Source organism: Mesoplodon densirostris, chromosome 8 (assembly GCF_025265405.1).
Source record: "Mesoplodon densirostris isolate mMesDen1 chromosome 8, mMesDen1 primary haplotype, whole genome shotgun sequence".
Taxonomy (NCBI): Eukaryota; Metazoa; Chordata; class Mammalia; order Artiodactyla; family Ziphiidae; genus Mesoplodon; species Mesoplodon densirostris.
Genome location: NC_082668.1, coordinates 29,518,993 through 29,537,508, shown reverse-complemented (window position 1 = coordinate 29,537,508; position 18,516 = coordinate 29,518,993). Strand labels below are relative to the sequence as shown.

General features: G+C 35.6%; 2 protein-coding genes across 7 annotated transcripts in view; one reads left to right on the top strand and one right to left on the bottom strand.

The window, feature by feature from the left end:
- METTL21A (methyltransferase 21A, HSPA lysine) overlaps nt 1–18,516 on the bottom strand; it is a 57,660-nt gene that overhangs the window by 15,069 nt on the left and 24,075 nt on the right. The gene's annotated exons all lie outside the window — the stretch shown is intronic.
- CREB1 (cAMP responsive element binding protein 1) overlaps nt 1–18,516 on the top strand; it is a 57,348-nt gene that overhangs the window by 34,069 nt on the left and 4,763 nt on the right. For 3 of the 4 annotated variants that reach the window (XM_060106228.1, XM_060106229.1, XM_060106227.1), the window contains 4 exons: nt 2,275–2,417; nt 6,632–6,814; nt 8,948–9,098; nt 17,080–18,261. In XM_060106228.1, coding sequence (XP_059962211.1) covers nt 2,275–2,417; nt 6,632–6,814; nt 8,948–9,098; nt 17,080–17,224 — 622 coding nt within the window. In that variant the 3' untranslated portion in view covers nt 17,225–18,261. Of the gene's footprint in view, nt 1–2,274; nt 2,418–6,631; nt 6,815–8,947; nt 9,099–17,079; nt 18,262–18,516 lie in introns of those variants that run through there. The other variant, XR_009533165.1, reaches the window with a different exon arrangement.

Genomic DNA, 18,516 nt, shown 5'->3' with positions numbered 1-18,516 from the left:
GAGAAAGTGAACTTTCTTAAGTGGAGAATGTCCAAGATGGTCTGGAGCAACAATTTGGAAAACTGGAAAAAAAGACTGAGAATGATCGCTGGCTTCGTGCAGAAGAGAAGTAGATTTATTTGTAGGTCTAGAAAAGTAGCTTTTAAACTTCTTTTAAACCACAATAAGGAATATATCTTTACAGTTCTCTCTTTCTTCATTATATATAGGTATATGTACACACACACGTATATACCTATATATAGGGATCTGAAGCAAAAATTAATACAAAGCAATACTCATCCTTATCATATGTGATGCTTAGCTGTTTTTTATTGTTTATGTTGGTTGCAACACGCTTAATTGTTTTCGTGGCCCACATAGGGGTTATGACTTGAGTTTGAAAAACATTGCTCTAAAGACCAGTACTACTCAAGATATGGTCCACAGCCCAGACTGGTAAATCAGCATCTGGTTAGAAATGCAAATTTTCAGGCCCTTACCCCATACCTAATGAATTAGAATCTCTAGGGAGGGGACCCAGGAATCTATCTGTGTTTTAACATGCTCTTCAAGAGCTTCTTTTTTACACTGAAGTTTGAAAAACAAGTGTTCTAGAACAGTGATACCCAAATCATGATCTATTGACCAGCTGTCAGTTCCCAAGCTGTTTAAAATAGTTTTGTGTCTTGTTTGCAAAGAGAGAAGAGAAAACCATCCTTACAGTAAAAATAGAAGTTTACTAAATAAGAACAGGCAGATGTGGAAAAGAATGAGTAAGAAATTTTACAAATGAGAAATACAATCAGGGGAATTCTTTTTTTAAAAAAACAACTGTAAGAATGTTTCCAACAGTACCAATAAAGGTAATTACATACATAAATATATAAAAGCCAGTATTATTATAGTTTTACTTTGTAACTCCTCTTTTTCTCCCATGATTTGAAAGGCAAATGCATAAAACAATAATTATAAATCTGTTAATGAACACACAAGGCATGAAGATGTAATTGTTACAATAAGGGGGAAATTTTTGGTAGATGGTTAAGGCTAAGTTTCAAACTGGTTTGTTAGAAATTTAAGATTTCAAAAATTACTTGGGTTAGTATTTTTCCCCCTCTTCTGTGATTACGTTATTCATTTGAAATGTGGTAAGATGCATTTGTTTTTGTTTTCCATTTTAGAATTCTTCCCCCATCCTTGTTGATAATTAATTTCTTTCTTTGAATATGTAAAACATTAACATGGTTCCAAAAGTCAGAATTGTACATACACACACACACACATACTCAGAAGTGTCCCTCCACCCATCCTTTTTCACTTCTTTCCCACCCACCCCCAGTAGATAACTAATCAAATTGAACTCCATCTAGTTTATCCTTTCTGACTTTTTTTCTTGAGCAGATGAACAGATACACAAATATTTTCTTATTTCACCTTCATTTGTATACAAAAGGTACCATGCTATATCCATTATGTGGATGAGCCATAGTTTATTCAACCATTCCCCTATATGTGAGCGTGGAGATTGTTTCTAGTCTTTTGCAGTTGCAGTCGATGCTGCCATGATTAATCCTATGCACATTTATTTTAAACTGTTGGAAGTATATTTTAAGGGTAAATTCCTGGAAGTAAGATTGCTGTGTAAACACATTTGGTTTCCCAAATTCCCTCCATAAGGGTTGTGCCAGTTTTATACTTCTAACAGCAATGTACAAGAGCATGTATTTTCTCACAGCTTTGCTAACAGAATATATTGTTATACTTTTTTTTTAATTTTTACCAATCTGAGAGTTGAGAAGTTAAAAATCAGGTTTTTGGTCTTTTTTTTCCCTCAGTTTTCAAGAGTTATTTGTATGTTAGGGATATTGGACCTTTATCTGTAATATATGTGAGCATTTTCTCCTAGTATGTTTGATCATCTTTGACTTTATTTTTGGTGTTCTTTGCCATAAAAAAGGGTTTTTTTCCTGTAGCCAATTTTATTAATCTCTTCTTTAATTGCACCTGGATTTTGAATCATAGTCTTTCTTTATGTTCATTTTAAAGAGAAATGCATCTGTGTTTTTTCTAGTCCTCATATGGTTTTGACATGTGCATCCCTGATCCATTTTTAGTTTATTGTTTATTGTTGCAAATTTTATTGTTTATTATTGTAAATTTTTAAACTGTAAAATTTTTAAATTCTCTCTTAAGCACTCTCAGCTTTCTGCCAGTTTTCTGATCTTTTCCTCTTTGTATTTAGCCAGTAAATGTTACTTATATTTTAATTGATATAGTTCTCTATTTTTTTAGGAAAATTTTGAATGACTTATCTTCTGATGCACCAGGAGTGCCAAGGATTGAAGAAGAGAAGTCTGAAGAGGAGACTTCAGCACCTGCCATCACCACTGTAACGGTGCCAACTCCGATTTACCAAACTAGCAGTGGACAGTATAGTGAGTAATAGATATTTCTGTTTTGGAAAGTGCGATGAAAAACTAATGACTGCATTTTCCTTAAAGTAATCGTATAAGCGCCAGCTCTTTTCTAAATCTTGGTTGTCATTATTATATTTCCTTTACTTATATGCAAAGTTTTGTAACAGAAGTATTTTCTTTCCTTCAGGGTTTAGTTAGGATTGCTCAGGTATGTAAGACCTTTAAATGGCCCTTTGTTTTGTGCAGATGCATGGAGAGTCTTACAAGTTTTTCAAACCACTGCTTGAAACTATATTTCAGTCCTCATATAGCATATGATGTTAATAGAAAACATGAGTTTTTCAGATAATCATTCTTTGATTATGTTTAAGGCCAAAAATGGTCTCATTATTCACCTATTTTAATAATTCATCTTTCTTTCTAAAAGTAACATTTTTAAATCATATTGATGTTTCACGGTGGGGTGGAGAGGCTTGTTTGCAGTCTACCAGCACATTTAATTATTATTCCTTTTAAGATAAAAGGTAGTGTAGTGAATTGTAATAATGTGAGCATAAGGACTGCTGAAATTAAGAGGGCACTTTGTTTTTTGTCGCACAGAAAGCAAAGATTTCTTTTGCAAAGTTATCAAAGTTTCCATTTCTCTGATGTCTCTGACACTTAGGTCTCTCTTCTTATCTTTCACCTAAATCTGTTATAAAGAACTTTTGAGTTCTGCTTTTGTTTGATCAAAGGCATTTGTGTGAATGGTACCTTTTTCCTCTCTTTTCCCAATATCTTCTGGCCTCCCAAAGTGCCTCACACATTGATGTCTTCATTTTGATTTGTTCATTAAATCCAGTGCTACCCATTATATAGTTTTCCTCCCTCTCTTCCGTAATTACAAATTAAATGTGCACATTGAAACTCTTGCTGCATTGGTTTTCTAATGCCCTGGGGTAGTCTGTGTCAGAAATATGTATAAAAGTTTGACTCCCAAGTTCATAGTTTTCCAGTTACAGCTCAGCCTTGGTTTGTATAACTAATTGCATTCCAACTGAATTAAAAACAAGTAGCAGACTTTTTAGCTCAGCCAAAGCTGAAACTTTTAATAGTAAGTAGAAGGCAGGCATTCCTGACTAAGCTTCTTGTCCATTCTGTAAGCTCATTAGAGTTCACTCATTCTTTTCTTTCTTAAGTTCTTTGTTGGCAGAAATAGATACTCTCTATATATGTGTATGTGTGTATTTTTTAGACTTATATCCAAATAATTTGAGTTATTCAAGGTGTGTGTTCTAAGACCTTGATACATGAACTTTTTTTTTCTCCAACTTCAGCACGCTTGAGGGACACAGCACACTCCTGTTAGTAACAGAGATTCACTCACCACAGCAATTCTCACTTGAACTAGAAATAGAAAGCATGCTCTTTAGGAAAGAGGCATATCAAAATCTCAAATAGGAAAGAGAAGTTGAGGGAGGTGAAGCTGAGAAAAATAGATGTTTAATTTGGCAACTGACAGTTGCTAGTTTTAAAGGTTAATACTTTGAGATTTTAAAAGCCTTATACATTATCTTTATCCCTTATTCTCTCTGTATGTGCACATATGACCTTGATGGAACTGATTTAACATTATGTTCTTGATTGTCATTAAGAATCAGTATATCGGGCTTCCCTGGTAGCTCAGTGGTTGAGAGTCCGCCTGCCGATGCAGGGGACACGGGTTCGTGCCCCGGTCCAGGAAGATCCCACATGCTGTGGAGCGGCTGGGCTCGTGAGCCATGGCCGCTGAGCCTGTGCGTGCGGAGCCTGTGCTCCACAATGGGAGAGGCCACAACAGTGAGAGGCCCGCGTACCGCGCAAAAAAAAATCAGTATAATGACCACTTACATATACAATATTTATATGTTTCTTAACTTACAAAAGAAATGTATGGTTGTAAAAATTCAAATGGTAGAGGTTTATAGTATTAATAAAAAGTAAAAACCCTTTCCATCCCTCCCCATTAGAGTTTGGTATATATCCTTCCATTCTTTTTTATTCTGTTTATACATACACGTGTCATGTATTTTTATACAAGTGAGACCTACATTATTTATATACAATAGACAAATATATGCATATATAGTTATGTATGTAGCTTCTTTTAATAGCTACATTGTGTTTCACTGTATAAATATAACATTTATTTCAAAATCACACACACTGATGAATATTTAGGACATTTCTACTGTTTCAAACAATGCTACCTGAACATTCTTTTATATATATAGTATCCTGTCCTGTCAGTGGGGATAGCATCTAAAGAGTGGAATTGTTGAGCCAAGCCAGCCTGCCCAATTACCCTTCCCAGTGGCTACACCAATTTGTACTCCTTCAATAAATTGGTTTTTTTTTAAACTAATACTATTATTAGTTTTGTCCATTACTTGGTTCACAGTCCCTGATAATAAAGTCTTATTTGAGAGATTTTATTCTTAGTTAGAAAAACATGTTTTATTTCACTAACTGAAACTGTTTTCATTGTGGCTTCTCAGAATCTTAGCTGAGTTTGTTTAATTATACTCTTTTCCTTCTTCTAGATTTTGTGGTAGAATCATTATATATACCTAAAGATACATCAGTTGCTTGATTTCTATCTTTTTCTTCTTGTTTTAATGAATTTAGTTTTATTGAAAGCTATCTTAAGTCCTTTTGGAATATGAAGTATATAAATAAATATTAAGAGAAAAGAAGTGTTTGATAGGCTCAGACTTCAGTTTTTCAGAGTACTTTCATATATACATGATTTCATTTGATTTTTATAACAATTGTACTTAGTGGCTAGAACCAGATATTTTTATTTTTACAGAAGAGATAACAGATTCAAATAACAGTTTAGTGATGGAACTTGGACTAGAACCCAGATCTCCTGATCTCTAGTTTCCTTCTTTCCTCCCACCTTGAGTTCATTGGTATGTAGTCAAGAAGAAAGTTGTGTGCATTGAATACAGTGGAATTTGCTTATTAACTCTATTTGAGAAATTGTGGTTTGATTCTGTTAACCTGATTCTTTCAAGTTATCCTGAAGTATTCATCTCAGAATAGTTTTTACATATTCCTTTTTTTCTCCTTGTCTAAGATAAGTAAAATGTATGGGATTAGCTAAAGTGGGTAGATTGTATATGCCAGTATCTTAATTTCCACAGGTATTATTTACTAAACCAAATCACAGCCATTAACTGTTATTATTTCTTGATTGAACAGTAAGTAATCCAGTTTTTCATACATAGATGACTCAGGATGTTAGTTACCCAGAGCTAGCTGACAGTTGATCCCAAACTAATTTCCTTCTAACAGACAAAAAGTAACATGCTCAAATCAGACATGTTGACTTAGTTAAAATCCATTATGCAATTTTATATGTAATATTGTGATTTTTAGTCCTTCTCTTTCTGGAAAACTTTAACAGGGAAAGTATCTTATTAACTTTTTCCATGTACTGTAGCATAAAGGTTAATTGAGGTTTTTTATAAAGTGAAATGTCTACTAGTATGAGCCAAAGTTGATTCCTTTGTAACAGATAAATGACAAGTATGATTAATTCGTGAATAATCAACAGATCCTACATGAGAATGCTTGAATAGGTAACTTAGAAATAGCAGTAAAATATTTTTTTCTAAACGATGATCTTGGGCTCTAATTTTAAACTCCATGAGAGGTCTGTGATAATTAAGTTCCATAGGACGTTTCCGTTGTTTCATTGAGTGGACTTTTGTTATACTTTATGCATTGCTAACCGAGTTAGAGAACAGAATGCACTACTGAACTGCTTTATTAATTATGAATTAAATAATCATTTATTGGGTGCCTGTTACATGCCCATATCTGTGCTAATAAGTACATGAACGTAGAGAAGGAAAATATTCTGTAGTTAATGCCAGAATAAAGGAAGTGTGGATTACAGAGTGGTACTTCTTCTGAACCAAGTAACTTCAAGTGGAATTTAACATTTTCTCATTTTTTATTTGTTAACTGACATTGCTATAAATTATAATGTGGTTCATAGAGTACGTTTGTATTCTTGAAATTGGATATAGGTTTCCTGAGCAGAAAGTTACTTGAGTATACAAAATCCTTCTTGGTGATGTTATTTGCTGTAATAATTTCTCCTAGATTATGTCTTGCAAATTATTCTGCTTTGAATTTAGTGTGTGTATAAGACTTACATGGTATTAATTAAACTTGTAACAATAAAATCCATTGGGTTTTAGTTGCCATTACCCAGGGAGGAGCAATACAGCTGGCTAACAATGGTACCGATGGGGTACAAGGCCTGCAGACATTAACCATGACCAATGCAGCTGCCACTCAGCCGGGTACTACCATCCTACAGTATGCACAGACCACTGATGGACAGCAGATCTTAGTGCCCAGCAACCAAGTTGTTGTTCAAGGTAAGAGAATTCAGAATTCACAGGTATGTTAAATTCTTTGAAAAGTTAAAATTTTATAGACTCAGAAAAAGTAAGTATGATACTGCAAAGCACTATTAAAATATAGTTTATTTTTCTTCATTATAGATACTGTTTTCCATGAACTCTTCTTCCATTATTCCAATTGGACCAAATGTCATGGCATAAAAACAACTATTTTCAGTTTTAAAAATATAACATCTATCTTTAACACCTTTAACATTTGGATATAGGAGAAATGAGGTGGGTTAGAGGGAAAGACAATAAAATTAGGAGTTAAGAAAAGCTAGATTCTAAATCTAAATATATATAGATTCACTTTGTGACCTTGAGTAAGACCCAGCCTCCCTGGGCCTCATTTTTTTTCATGTGTCAAATGAAAAGTTGTACTAAATCACTGATAAGAATCTTTGGAGGTTCAAAATTCTGTTCCTCTGCTTTAAGTCAAAAGAAATTTACATCTTCATTTCTAAGATCATCATTTTTTATTTCAAAGGATAGCATTATATTCTGAAAAATCTTATACCAGTGTGCAAGTCTCCTGGTCTATGAGCAAAGATAGTTAAATACATGGTGAATTACAGAAATAGCTTTTTTCTTTTTTTTTTTTTTTTTTTTTTTTGCGGTACGCGGGCCTCTCACTGTTGTGTCCTCTCCCGTTGCGGAGCATAGGCTCCGGACGCGCAGGCTCAGCGGCCATGGCTCACGGGCCCAGCCACTCCACGGCATGTGGGATCTTCTCGGACTGGGGCACGAACCCGCATCGCCTGCATTGGCAGGCGGACTCTCAACCACTGCACCACCAGGGAAGCCCAGAAATAGCTTTTTTCTGTTTTGTTTTCTTTTGTTTTCTTCCTATTTGTTTCAGAAATCTTTATGGATGGGAGTTGACCATTTTTCTTTGAATTCACTTGAATATTTTAAGAATATGATTTATGCCACATTTAAAATTTGCATAAGGAAATAATAATAAATCTGTTTCTAAAAGTATTTTTATTAAAAATGTTTTGCCTCTGTTAGGTAATGACAGATGTGCCCCTTCACCATGGATGATTAATTTTGAATAATTCTAAAACACCAACTAGAGAGTCATAATTTATTTAAAGGGCCCTAATGTATTTACAGAATATTTTCTGTTACTAAACAAACAATATTTGAAGAAGATAATATTTTGCTTATTAATGGGAGTAAAACACCTTTTCACTTTACATGCAGGTACTCAAAAATTGTAAAGCAGGATGTCAGTGAATTTAATTCTGAACGTCAGTTTGAAGATGGTAACATGTTTAGTATATAAATCTTTTCCACTCAAACTACACATTTTAATTGATATTAATAACAAATATGGATGATTTTATAAAGAGCTTCAAATTCTCTCAGATAATGTTAGGTTTCTTATTCCTAGGAGGGCATATTATTAAGCTGTTTTTAGAAGCGATTTGACAAATAGAGACTGTTTTTCTTTTTACAAATGATGGATCATTTAGTTAGAAAAATAAAACTTCAATTTGTTTAGCCGTTATCATTTACATTAAAACAATGCTTACAAGTAATATAATTGGCATCAAACGGTACACTTTTTCATACTTTGTTTTGTTACAATTAGGCATTTATAATAGTTGACCATTATGCTTTATTTTCTTTTCCATTTTGCTATTTTATGAAAAATCATGGTCGTTTTTATGTCGTGGCAAGAGTCTACTTGAAATTTTTTAATATGAATTTACCAATATCAAAGGAAGACATTGAGGACTATACTCTTTCTAGGAAGATCATCCAAGCTGTGCCCCACTTACCTTTTAGACTTAAGGTTGGTAAGCATGTTAACAACAGAATAGAACTACATTCCAATGAAAGATAAATATAAGACCCAGCAGACATAAGTCAAGACCTCTTTCATCCAAGTGACTATACTAATAAATACATTAAATTGGGAATTAATTTCTGAATAATGTCCCAAAGAGTGCTGATTCTTTCAACATTTTAGTCAGAATCATCTGTTCCTTTTTTTCCTTTTAATCCAAAATATATGTTTAGATTGATGATTGACAACGTAGTTTTACCAAGTCACAGTGCTTCAGTGTCTTACCCCATGCTCACTATTTTTCTTTTCAGCTGCCTCTGGAGATGTACAAACATACCAGATTCGCACAGCACCCACTAGCACCATTGCCCCTGGAGTTGTTATGGCGTCCTCCCCAGCACTTCCTACACAGCCTGCTGAAGAAGCAGCACGAAAGAGAGAGGTTCGCCTCATGAAGAACAGGTACGTACATTGCTTTTACTTATATTGTCGTAGGTCAGGCATATCTTCAGATTCTGCCAGATGTGTGTCTTTAGCATCTGCTGACAATAGGATCTTTGCATTGAGATATTTTTCTGGTAAAATTGATGGATCTTGCTAAAACTTCTTTATTTAGCTTCTCATAAGCTGCACTTATGAGATGGCTAATGGGATTATGGGTCCATCTTTGATGATAGAGTAGTTTTCTTTCATGCAATTCCCCCATGGGAGATTTAACGCACAACTTTGCTATGTTTTCACTATTGCTTCAACCAACTAACTAGGTTATTTAAAAATTGTTTCTTTTCATGAGTAGTATTGTTAAGATTAAGAGTTTCATGTATATATATATTAAAATTAAGTGTTGTTTTATTTATATTAAATGTATTTGTAATAAGGTAAATGTATGATGGCCAATCTAAGTTTTAATGCATATTATCTTTACTCAAAATAATAACAATTTAACACCTAAATAAAGATTCTTCAAAAATAGATTAATGCCGAGAATATCTTATTATTCTTGACAAAAATCTTAAAATAGAACTAGTCTTCAACAATGAAAATGCTACATATCGAAAATTTATTAAATGTGGGAAAGTTATTCCCATAAAGTAAATTCATAGCTGTAAATGGCTTTGTCATCAAAAAAAGTAATAAAAAATTTCATTTACTTATATTTACCTTAGTATTTTTATTTATTTAGCTTAGGATTTAAATATTTAGCTTAAGATATAGAAATGACCTAAGACAAACCAAAGAAAATGAAAATAAAGATATTAAAAGTTTGAAACAGTGAAAATATTCCACTGCTTTTCACCTCAAGATTCTTCAAATGCTATGATAAAGTGAAAGAAACATAGAGGTTGAACTTAGAGGATGTGGATTCAAGTCCTAGATCTACCCCTTTTGCTGTGACTTTAGAAGAACATAACCTTCTAAACCTCAGTTTTCTCCTTTGTAAAACAGGATCCCACTACCCACCCAGAGGGTTGCTCTGTGGGTCAAATATGTGGGTCAAGTAAGGTAATTCCTTTGAAAGCACTTTGTAACTGCAGTGCTCTGTTGAAGTGTCTGTTTTTGTGCAATTTCATGTTCCAGCTTAGATCAACCTCTTTCGTTCCTAAAATATTCCTAGCTGTTAGAGAATGTTGGTGAATTACACCTAGGCAGAAACGGCACAGTTTTTTCGGGATTATTAGGAAAAGAGTTGGAAACAAGCTGAGTAACTTATTTCATTTGTGCTCCATCAATGTGATTTTAAGTATTTAAGCTACAATAATAAACAGAAGCATAAAAGTTGTGTTCATATTTAAGTGTATTTTAAAATATAAATTAAACTGTGTTTAAACTTTTTTAATGTTTGTAAGGAAATGTATAAGTAACCCTTTTGAAAATTAGAAGCAAGTCTGATTTAGAAAGTCTCAAGTAAAGGCTAGGTTATAAAGTTTAAGACAACAGCATTTACTAAAGAAACCAGTTCTCAGCAGACACAACAGAGCGTCAGGTAAAAAATACATCTCTTGATTATGAAAGCAACAAAGGACTTCAGATTATGTCTGTGTAGTTTGGCTCTATGGAACAAACATTTCCCCTTACACAGAAATCACTTAAGAAGCAGCTTAATTGTAGTGGGTGAGAAGGCAGCACTACAGCTTCTTGTCTGCCCTGAGGTACAGAGGGCTGCCCATTTGTGAAAGCACATTAATTTGACAGGCATACCAAATTCCCCTTTTCCTCTATTCGTGCGATGTATGATTCCCACCCCCACCCCCCCACACACACACCAGGCACGTACACACCAAGCTGGGGACAGGGAACACATAGCTACAGTTCCTAACAACCTCTGCTTGCCTGAGATATTCAGGGAAGCCACCTGACTTACTGTGAACTCTTTAATAAAATACTTTGGCTTGGATTTAATTTCACTATAAGGAAACTTCCCATTGACTCTGGTATAGTTCCTTTTCCCTTTATTCCCAGATATCTGCTGCTTCTACTTTTTCAACTTCCATTCACTAGAATCTGGCTTCTGTGCCCACCATACCACTCCAGTGTCTATAAAAAGGTACAGATACCTTCCCATTTGGCAAATCTAGCATTCTCTTTTCATTTCATTTTACCTTTACTGGGAGTATTTGACACTTTTGACTGCGCATTTCTCTAAACTCTTCTTTGGCTTACTCACCTGGTTTTCTGACTACTTTTCAAATTTTCCCTTGAAACTTTCATCCATACCTATGTATTTCAGGCATCACCTATATGTTGATACCACCTAATTATATATATTCCGGCTTTGACCTTTCCCTTGAGATATTATTTATTTAGGTCCTGGTATGTGCTGGACACGATACCTCATTTCTTTACATATTTTATTAGTTCTGCCCACAATGAGAGAGAAGCTTATGTCCACTTTACAGAGGAGATATGGTTCAGAAAGAAGGTAAATATTTTGCCAAAGGTCACACCTTTTAAAAAAAATGGGTAGAACTCAGATATGAGCCTTGCTCTGGCACCAAAGCCTGTGCACCTGCTACCTGTCAGATTCAACCATCATCTCCTGCTCTGCCACTCAGACCAGAACACATGGCAGTGTGCTGGAGGTACGTAGCACCAAGAGGGGAATGTGGAATGCTTTCCTTGAATATTTATTTGGCTCAAAAATTTGAGAGAAAAAACATTTTTAGGGTAAACTTACAGATATAATTCACACCAGCAGCAGTTGCTATGGACTGTGCTCCCATATTTAGTTTCCTCTGCCATTATGGTTACTTAGGTGGAAAAGTTAGAGAAGCACTCTCCTCCTGAACATATTCACTAGGATAAATGTCCCTATGTGCCTCAAACACAGCCTGTCTTCTAAACTTGATAAGAAAAAGTTGTGGGCTTCCCTGGTGGCCCAGTGGTTGAGAATCTGCCTGCTAATGCAGGGGACACAGGTTCGAGCCCTGGTCTGGGAGGATCCCACATGCCGCGGAGCAACTAGGCCCATGAGCCACAACTACTGAGCCTGCGCGTCTGGAGCCTGTGCTCTGCAACAAGGGAGGCTGCGATAGTGAGAGGCCCGCGCCCCGCGATGAAGAGTGGCCCCCGCTTGCCACAACTAGAGAAAGCCCTCTCACAGAAACGAAGACGCAACACAGCAAAAATAAATTAATTAATTAAGAGTTAGGACTTCAACATATTCATTAAAAAAAAAAAGAAAAAGTTGTGATTCCCCAAATTCTATAACATTCAAATTGCCATTTACTCAAAAATGAAGATGGGGCTTCCCTGGTGGTGCAGTGGTTGAGAGTCCGCCTGCCAATGCAGGGGACACGGGTTCGTGCCCCAGTCTGGGAAGATCCCACATGCCGCGGAGCCTGTGCGTCCGGAGCCTGTGCTCCGCAATGGGAGAGGCCACAACAGTGAGATGCCTGCGTACCGCAAAAAAAAAAAGAAGATAAGTGGTAAATGTTCTAAAAGAAAGTATAGATGGTTACATTAATTTGTGTTGCTGCAGTAACAAAAAATAATAAAATCTCAGTGTCTTAGAACAACAGGGACTTCCCTGGTGGCTCAGTGGTTAAGAATCCACCTGCCAATGCAAGGGACACGGGTTTGATCCCTGGTCCGGGAAGATCCCACGTGCCGCGGAGCAACTAAGCCCATGTGCCACAGCTACTGAGCCCACGTGCCACAACTACTGAAGCCCGCACGCCTGGAGCCCGTGCTGTGCAACAAGAGAAGCCACCGCAATGAGAAGCCTGCACACCTCAACAAAGAGTAGCCCCTGCTCACCGCAACTAGAGAAAGCCCGCGCGCAGCAACGAAGACCCAATGCAGCCATAAATAAATAAATTTATTTTAAAAAAAAAAAAAAAACCAACAACAACAGAAATTTCTTCCTCACTTATGTTACATTTTGGCAGCTGCAAGTCATGCTATGGCTCTCCTCCACATGCTCCCAGCCAAAGGAGGAACACCTCTTTGAGTCCTGTCATTATTGTAGCAAAGGGAAAGGGTAAATGCTTTTTGAAGCACCTGCTTGATTGTGGTGAACATCATGTCCACTCGGGTACCATAGGCCAAAGCACAGGCTAGGACAAGCCCAACATCAGTGAAATGGGAATGGTGTGCTCTTCCCACAGGGAGGGAGGAGTAAAAAATTACGGAAGCAATACAACCCAGCACCTCTGTCTTACAATTTTAGAGTGCAGGAAGAATTTAATAGGTTTCCTAAGAGCAGAAGTAATAAAGGAAAAGGTTAAGTAGGTTTGACCATCTAAAAATATGAAACCTCTGATTAGCCAAGGAAAAGGTAAAGTAGCAAAGCAAACAATAAGCTAGGAACATTTTAACAAAGTCAGGAGACTGATAAGGATATAAATAAGTAGATTTAAAGAAAATGAATTAGAAATGGGGTAAAAAAACTGAAAATTCAAACCAGTTAAAGTGTATGCTATATAAATTAAGGTACATCCTTTCAACTGTATAAAACCAACTGTTAATAATGAAGATGTGTTTTTATTGAGATGGGAAGATGTTCATAGTGGAAAAGAGCAGGTTACCAAAGAATATGTATTATGATCCCATTTTTATTTATTTTTATTACAGAAGTAAAACATGCTCATTATAAGCACATTAGAAAACATAAGCTAAAATATTTACTCACCACTAATTGTGCCACCCAAAATGTTAACATTCTGGAGTATAATTTTTTTCCCCTAATATATATGTGCAAAGATAAATAATACATTTTTAGTACACAGTTTTTAATTTTTTATTTTGAAATAATTTTAGCTTATGGGAACAGTTATAAAAATAGTACAGAGTTCCAGATACTCTCTATCCACCTTTCTATAAGTTTAGCATACTACATAACCAGGCTGTGTTTATCAAAACTAAAGAAATTAACATTCTGTCATGTACTATGTATAGTAATTAACATAGTATTTTTTATAGTGGTATAATAATATTAACTGCACTGTCCATTTTATTTGAATTTCCTCAGTTATTCCACTTCTATTCCTTTTCTCTTCCAGAATCCAGTCCAGGGTACCACATTGCATTTAGTCATCATGGCTCCTCATCTCCTCCAATCTGTGACAGTTCTTTCCTTGTCTTTCATGGGCTTACCGAGTAGTAGTTAAGTTTCTTTCAGAATATCCCTCACTTTGGGCCTGTGTGATGTTTTTATTATGATTAGATGAAGGTAATGAGTTTGGGGGAAGAATACCACAGAGATGTAGTCTGCTCTTCTTGCCACTTCATATCAGGGAGCACATACCAGCATGACTCATTACTGGCAATGTTAACTTTGATCACTTGGTTAAAGTGCTGTCCAAGTGTTCCCGCTGCAGTTATCATTTTTCTCTTTTTACACACTATTCCTTAGAAGCAAATCACGGATTTAGAAAGGGAGGAGAATTAAACTCCACCTCCTGGAAAGGAGAGTATCAAAGAAATTGTGGTCATAGGTGAAAACCAACATGGTAATTGGTGTTACTTTCGCAGAGTTGCTTGGAGACTATGCAAATATTTTATTTCTCTTCCAAGTTTTCCCCACTAATTTTTGTATTCACAGGGGAATCTTTCCTGCAGTAATTATTACTGTGATATTCTAATGAGGGTTTTCTATTTCCCCATCCCTTCTACATTTATATCAGTACGGTCTTATAGATACTTACCTTATTCTTTGGGCTATAATTCAATATTATTTAATTATGATAAGATTATTCCAGTTTTGGCCATCGGGAGCTCTTACACGTTGGTTCCTGTGTCCTTTAGATGGCGTCTTATTTTTCTTCAAGCACATCTTTACTTTCTGGCCCTACAAGATCATCTGGGTTCAACTTCTCATCTTGTTTTCCCTGCTTTAGCCTTGAAATCAGCCATTTATTGAGTCCTAGTTTCTTTCATTGGAAAATGGTATTTAGAAATCAGTTAGGCAGTAGTTGTGCTCTTTGCTACTGAGATTTCACAGGCTCTCTCAAAGGACAGAGCTAGGAAATACACACGTGTGTGTGTGTGTGTACACTGGCCCATGTATGCACACAACTGTATTTCTGTACGTGTACGTTACTATAATAAATATGTTTGTACTGATCCCTCTGACTCTAATCTGTAACCGCAGGGCTTATTTTAGCCTTCCTTTCCCCCTTTGCTTATTTGAACTTCGTTCTCTGACAGAAACTTGGCTTCCCACTAAAGGTTTATTTATGTATTTGTTAAACTCTAGTATCATATAAAATAGTTTCATAATTGCTAACTTGTACCCCTATGAGAAACAAATTTACAATATAGCATTTATGTACAGTTCTTTCTGTTTTTAGCCTTAAAGTACCAGTGAAAGCACTGTTTTCAGAGTTACTTAGCTCTGCTGCTTTTTTCTCCACCCTCTTATGTCATATACATACCTTTAGAGTAAAGTTAGATTTCTCAACATCTTCATTCAATTCTGGGATTCCCCGATATCCTGTTTTTTATTTTAAATTGTCATTACTTTACTTTTCGTGCTGTATATTTCTGTGGGGTTTAACAGACGTAAAATGCTATGTGTCTGCCACCGCAGTGCCATACAGAACATTCACACCACTCTACAAAGAATCCCTTGTGATACCTCCTGGTGGTCGGCCTCTACCCCCTCCCCCAGCCCCTGGAAACCACTGAACTGTTTTCCATCTTTTTGTTTTGTATTTTCCAGAATCTCATATAAATATGAGATCTGGCTTCTTTCACTTAGCACAGTGCATTTAAGATTCATTGATAGTGTTGCATGAATCAGTAATTAGTTTTATCCCTGGTATTGTATGGATGTGGTTTATTTATCCATTCACCTTGAAGGTCATCTTAGTTTCCAGTTTTGGAGGATTATGAATAAATTTACTATAAATACTTACATACAGGTTTTTATATGAACTTTCAATTCACTTGAGTAAATATCTAGGAGTGGCCTGGATGGATGGAATGGTAAGTGTATATTTAACTTTATAAGAAACTACCAAACTGTTTTCCAGAGTGGCTGTACCATTTTGCATTTCTACCAGCAATGTATGAAAGTTCCAGTTGCTCTATGTCAAATGTTACAATTTTATGTTTTACATTTAGGTCTGTGATCCCTTTGAATTAACTTTTTTATAAGGTGTGAAATGTGTAAAAGGTTCACTTTTCTGTATGAACACCTGTTTGTTCCAGCACCATTTGTTAAAAAGACTATCCTTGGGCTTCCCTGGTGGCGCAGTGGTTGAGAGTCCACCTGCCGAAGCAGGGGACAACGGGTTCGTGCCCCGGTCCGGGAAGATCCCACGTGCCGCGGAGTGGCTAGGCCCGTGAGCCATGGCCGCTGAGCCTGCACGTCCGGAGCCTGTGCTCCGCAACGGGAGAGGCCACAACAGTGAGAGGCCTGCGTACCGCAAAAAAAAAAAAAAAAAGACTATCCTTTCTCTGTGGAATTGCCCTTGTACTTTTGTCAAAATTTAATTGACTGTATTTGTATAGGTTTGTTTCTGGGGTGTCTAGCATGTTCCTTGTTCTGTGTGTCTGTCCTTTCGCCCATACAATCCACTAGGAGAATCTTTTCATTCTATCTAAAAATATTTAGATCGAAATTTTTGAGAAGCTTAAAGAGGCACTCTCCAAGCTAAAGAGTTCTTTTTGTTTTTTATTTGAAGCTCATTTCAATGTTGTATTCTCCTCTGAGGTTTAGTAATTCTTAATGGAGTATGAAAGTGCTTGCCACCCTTCTGCCCCATCAATTAAAATGGGTGCTTTGAATGGTTTTTTTTAATCAACTTTCTATGGTATGTTAAAATTTTACATTAGACAATTTCCAAGTCATTCTGTTTATTTTTCTCAAATGCCTGATCTATAATATATTAAAACGTTTGTTGCTTTGAGCTAAATCTTTTTTTTTAATGTAGTATCTAACGCAAAATAAATGATACAGAAATGTTGCATAATTTTTCCTGTCCTTTTTTGCTTGTAGGGAAGCAGCACGAGAATGTCGTAGAAAGAAGAAAGAATATGTGAAATGTCTAGAAAACAGAGTGGCAGTGCTTGAAAACCAAAACAAGACACTGATTGAGGAGCTAAAAGCACTTAAGGACCTTTACTGCCACAAATCAGATTAATTTGGGATTTAAATTTTCACCTATTATGGTGGAAAAAGGACTGGCTTGGCCATAACCAGAAAGATGAAATAAACATTTATTTTCTAAACATTTCTTTTTTTCTATGCGCAAAACTGCCTGAAAGCAACTACAGAATTTTCATTCATTTGTGCTTTTGCATTAAACTGTGAATGCTCCAACACCTGCCTCCACTTCTCCCCTCAAGAAATTTTCAGCTCCACGAATCATGAAGAGACTTGTGCTTTTTATCCCCCGCCCTCTTCAAGAAGTAATAATTTGTTTACTTGTAAATTGATGGGGGAAATGAGGAAAAGAAAATCTTTTTTTAAATGATTTCAAGGTTTGTGCTGAGCTCCTTGATTGCCTTAGGGACAGAATTACCCCAGCCTCTTGAGCTGAAGTAATGTGTGGGCCGCATGCATAAAGTAAGTAGGTGCAATGAAGACGTGTTGATTGCCAAATTGACGTGTTTTCACATTTTCATTGTGAATTATGTAAGATTGTTAAGAGACATACCCTCTAAAAGAATTTTAGGATGGTGTTGAAGAAATTAAGAATGAATTTGGAGTGCTTTCTATGTACATTCTCTTCAATACTGAAAACTTGTCCTTGGTTCTTAAAAATATTCTGTATTAACTACAGCTCTTCCATAGGGCAGTTGTTGCTTCTTAATTCAGTTCTGTATGTGTTCAACATTTTGAATACATTAAAAGAAGTAACCAACTGAATGAAAAAGCATGGTATTTGATTTTAAATTAAATCAAAGTAAGTAAAAGTACAAAGCTTGTTTTAGTTTAGTACTAAATTCTTAGTAAAAAGATGCTCATTAGTAAACCAATCCCTTGAGTTACATAACAAGGTTTTTAAATAAATGTTCTTGTCACCACCTTCAAAAATATTTATATTGTCACTCATTTACTTTAAAAGGTTTTTCTAATTAAACTGTTCCCCTTTGCACTTATATTATACCACCAACAGGAAAGCCTTCAAGATGTTAAAGCAAAGTGCTGTATTTGTTTATAAAATGTTATGTGTTGTAGAAAAATACTGATTTTAAATCTTTTCCATATTAACATACTTTAACAGAGTAGTGAATTTTTTAATGAAAGAAGCTATAAGGATATAGTTCTTTTAAAGTACAGTATTAGATATGCACAAGGAAGATAATTTTCTTCAGACATATTTGAATGACTGCTGTACTACAATATTTGGATTGTCACTCTTGCAAAACATATCTTTGTTGTTTTCTTCTATTGATAAAAAGGATAGCTATGCTTTAGCTTTCCAATATG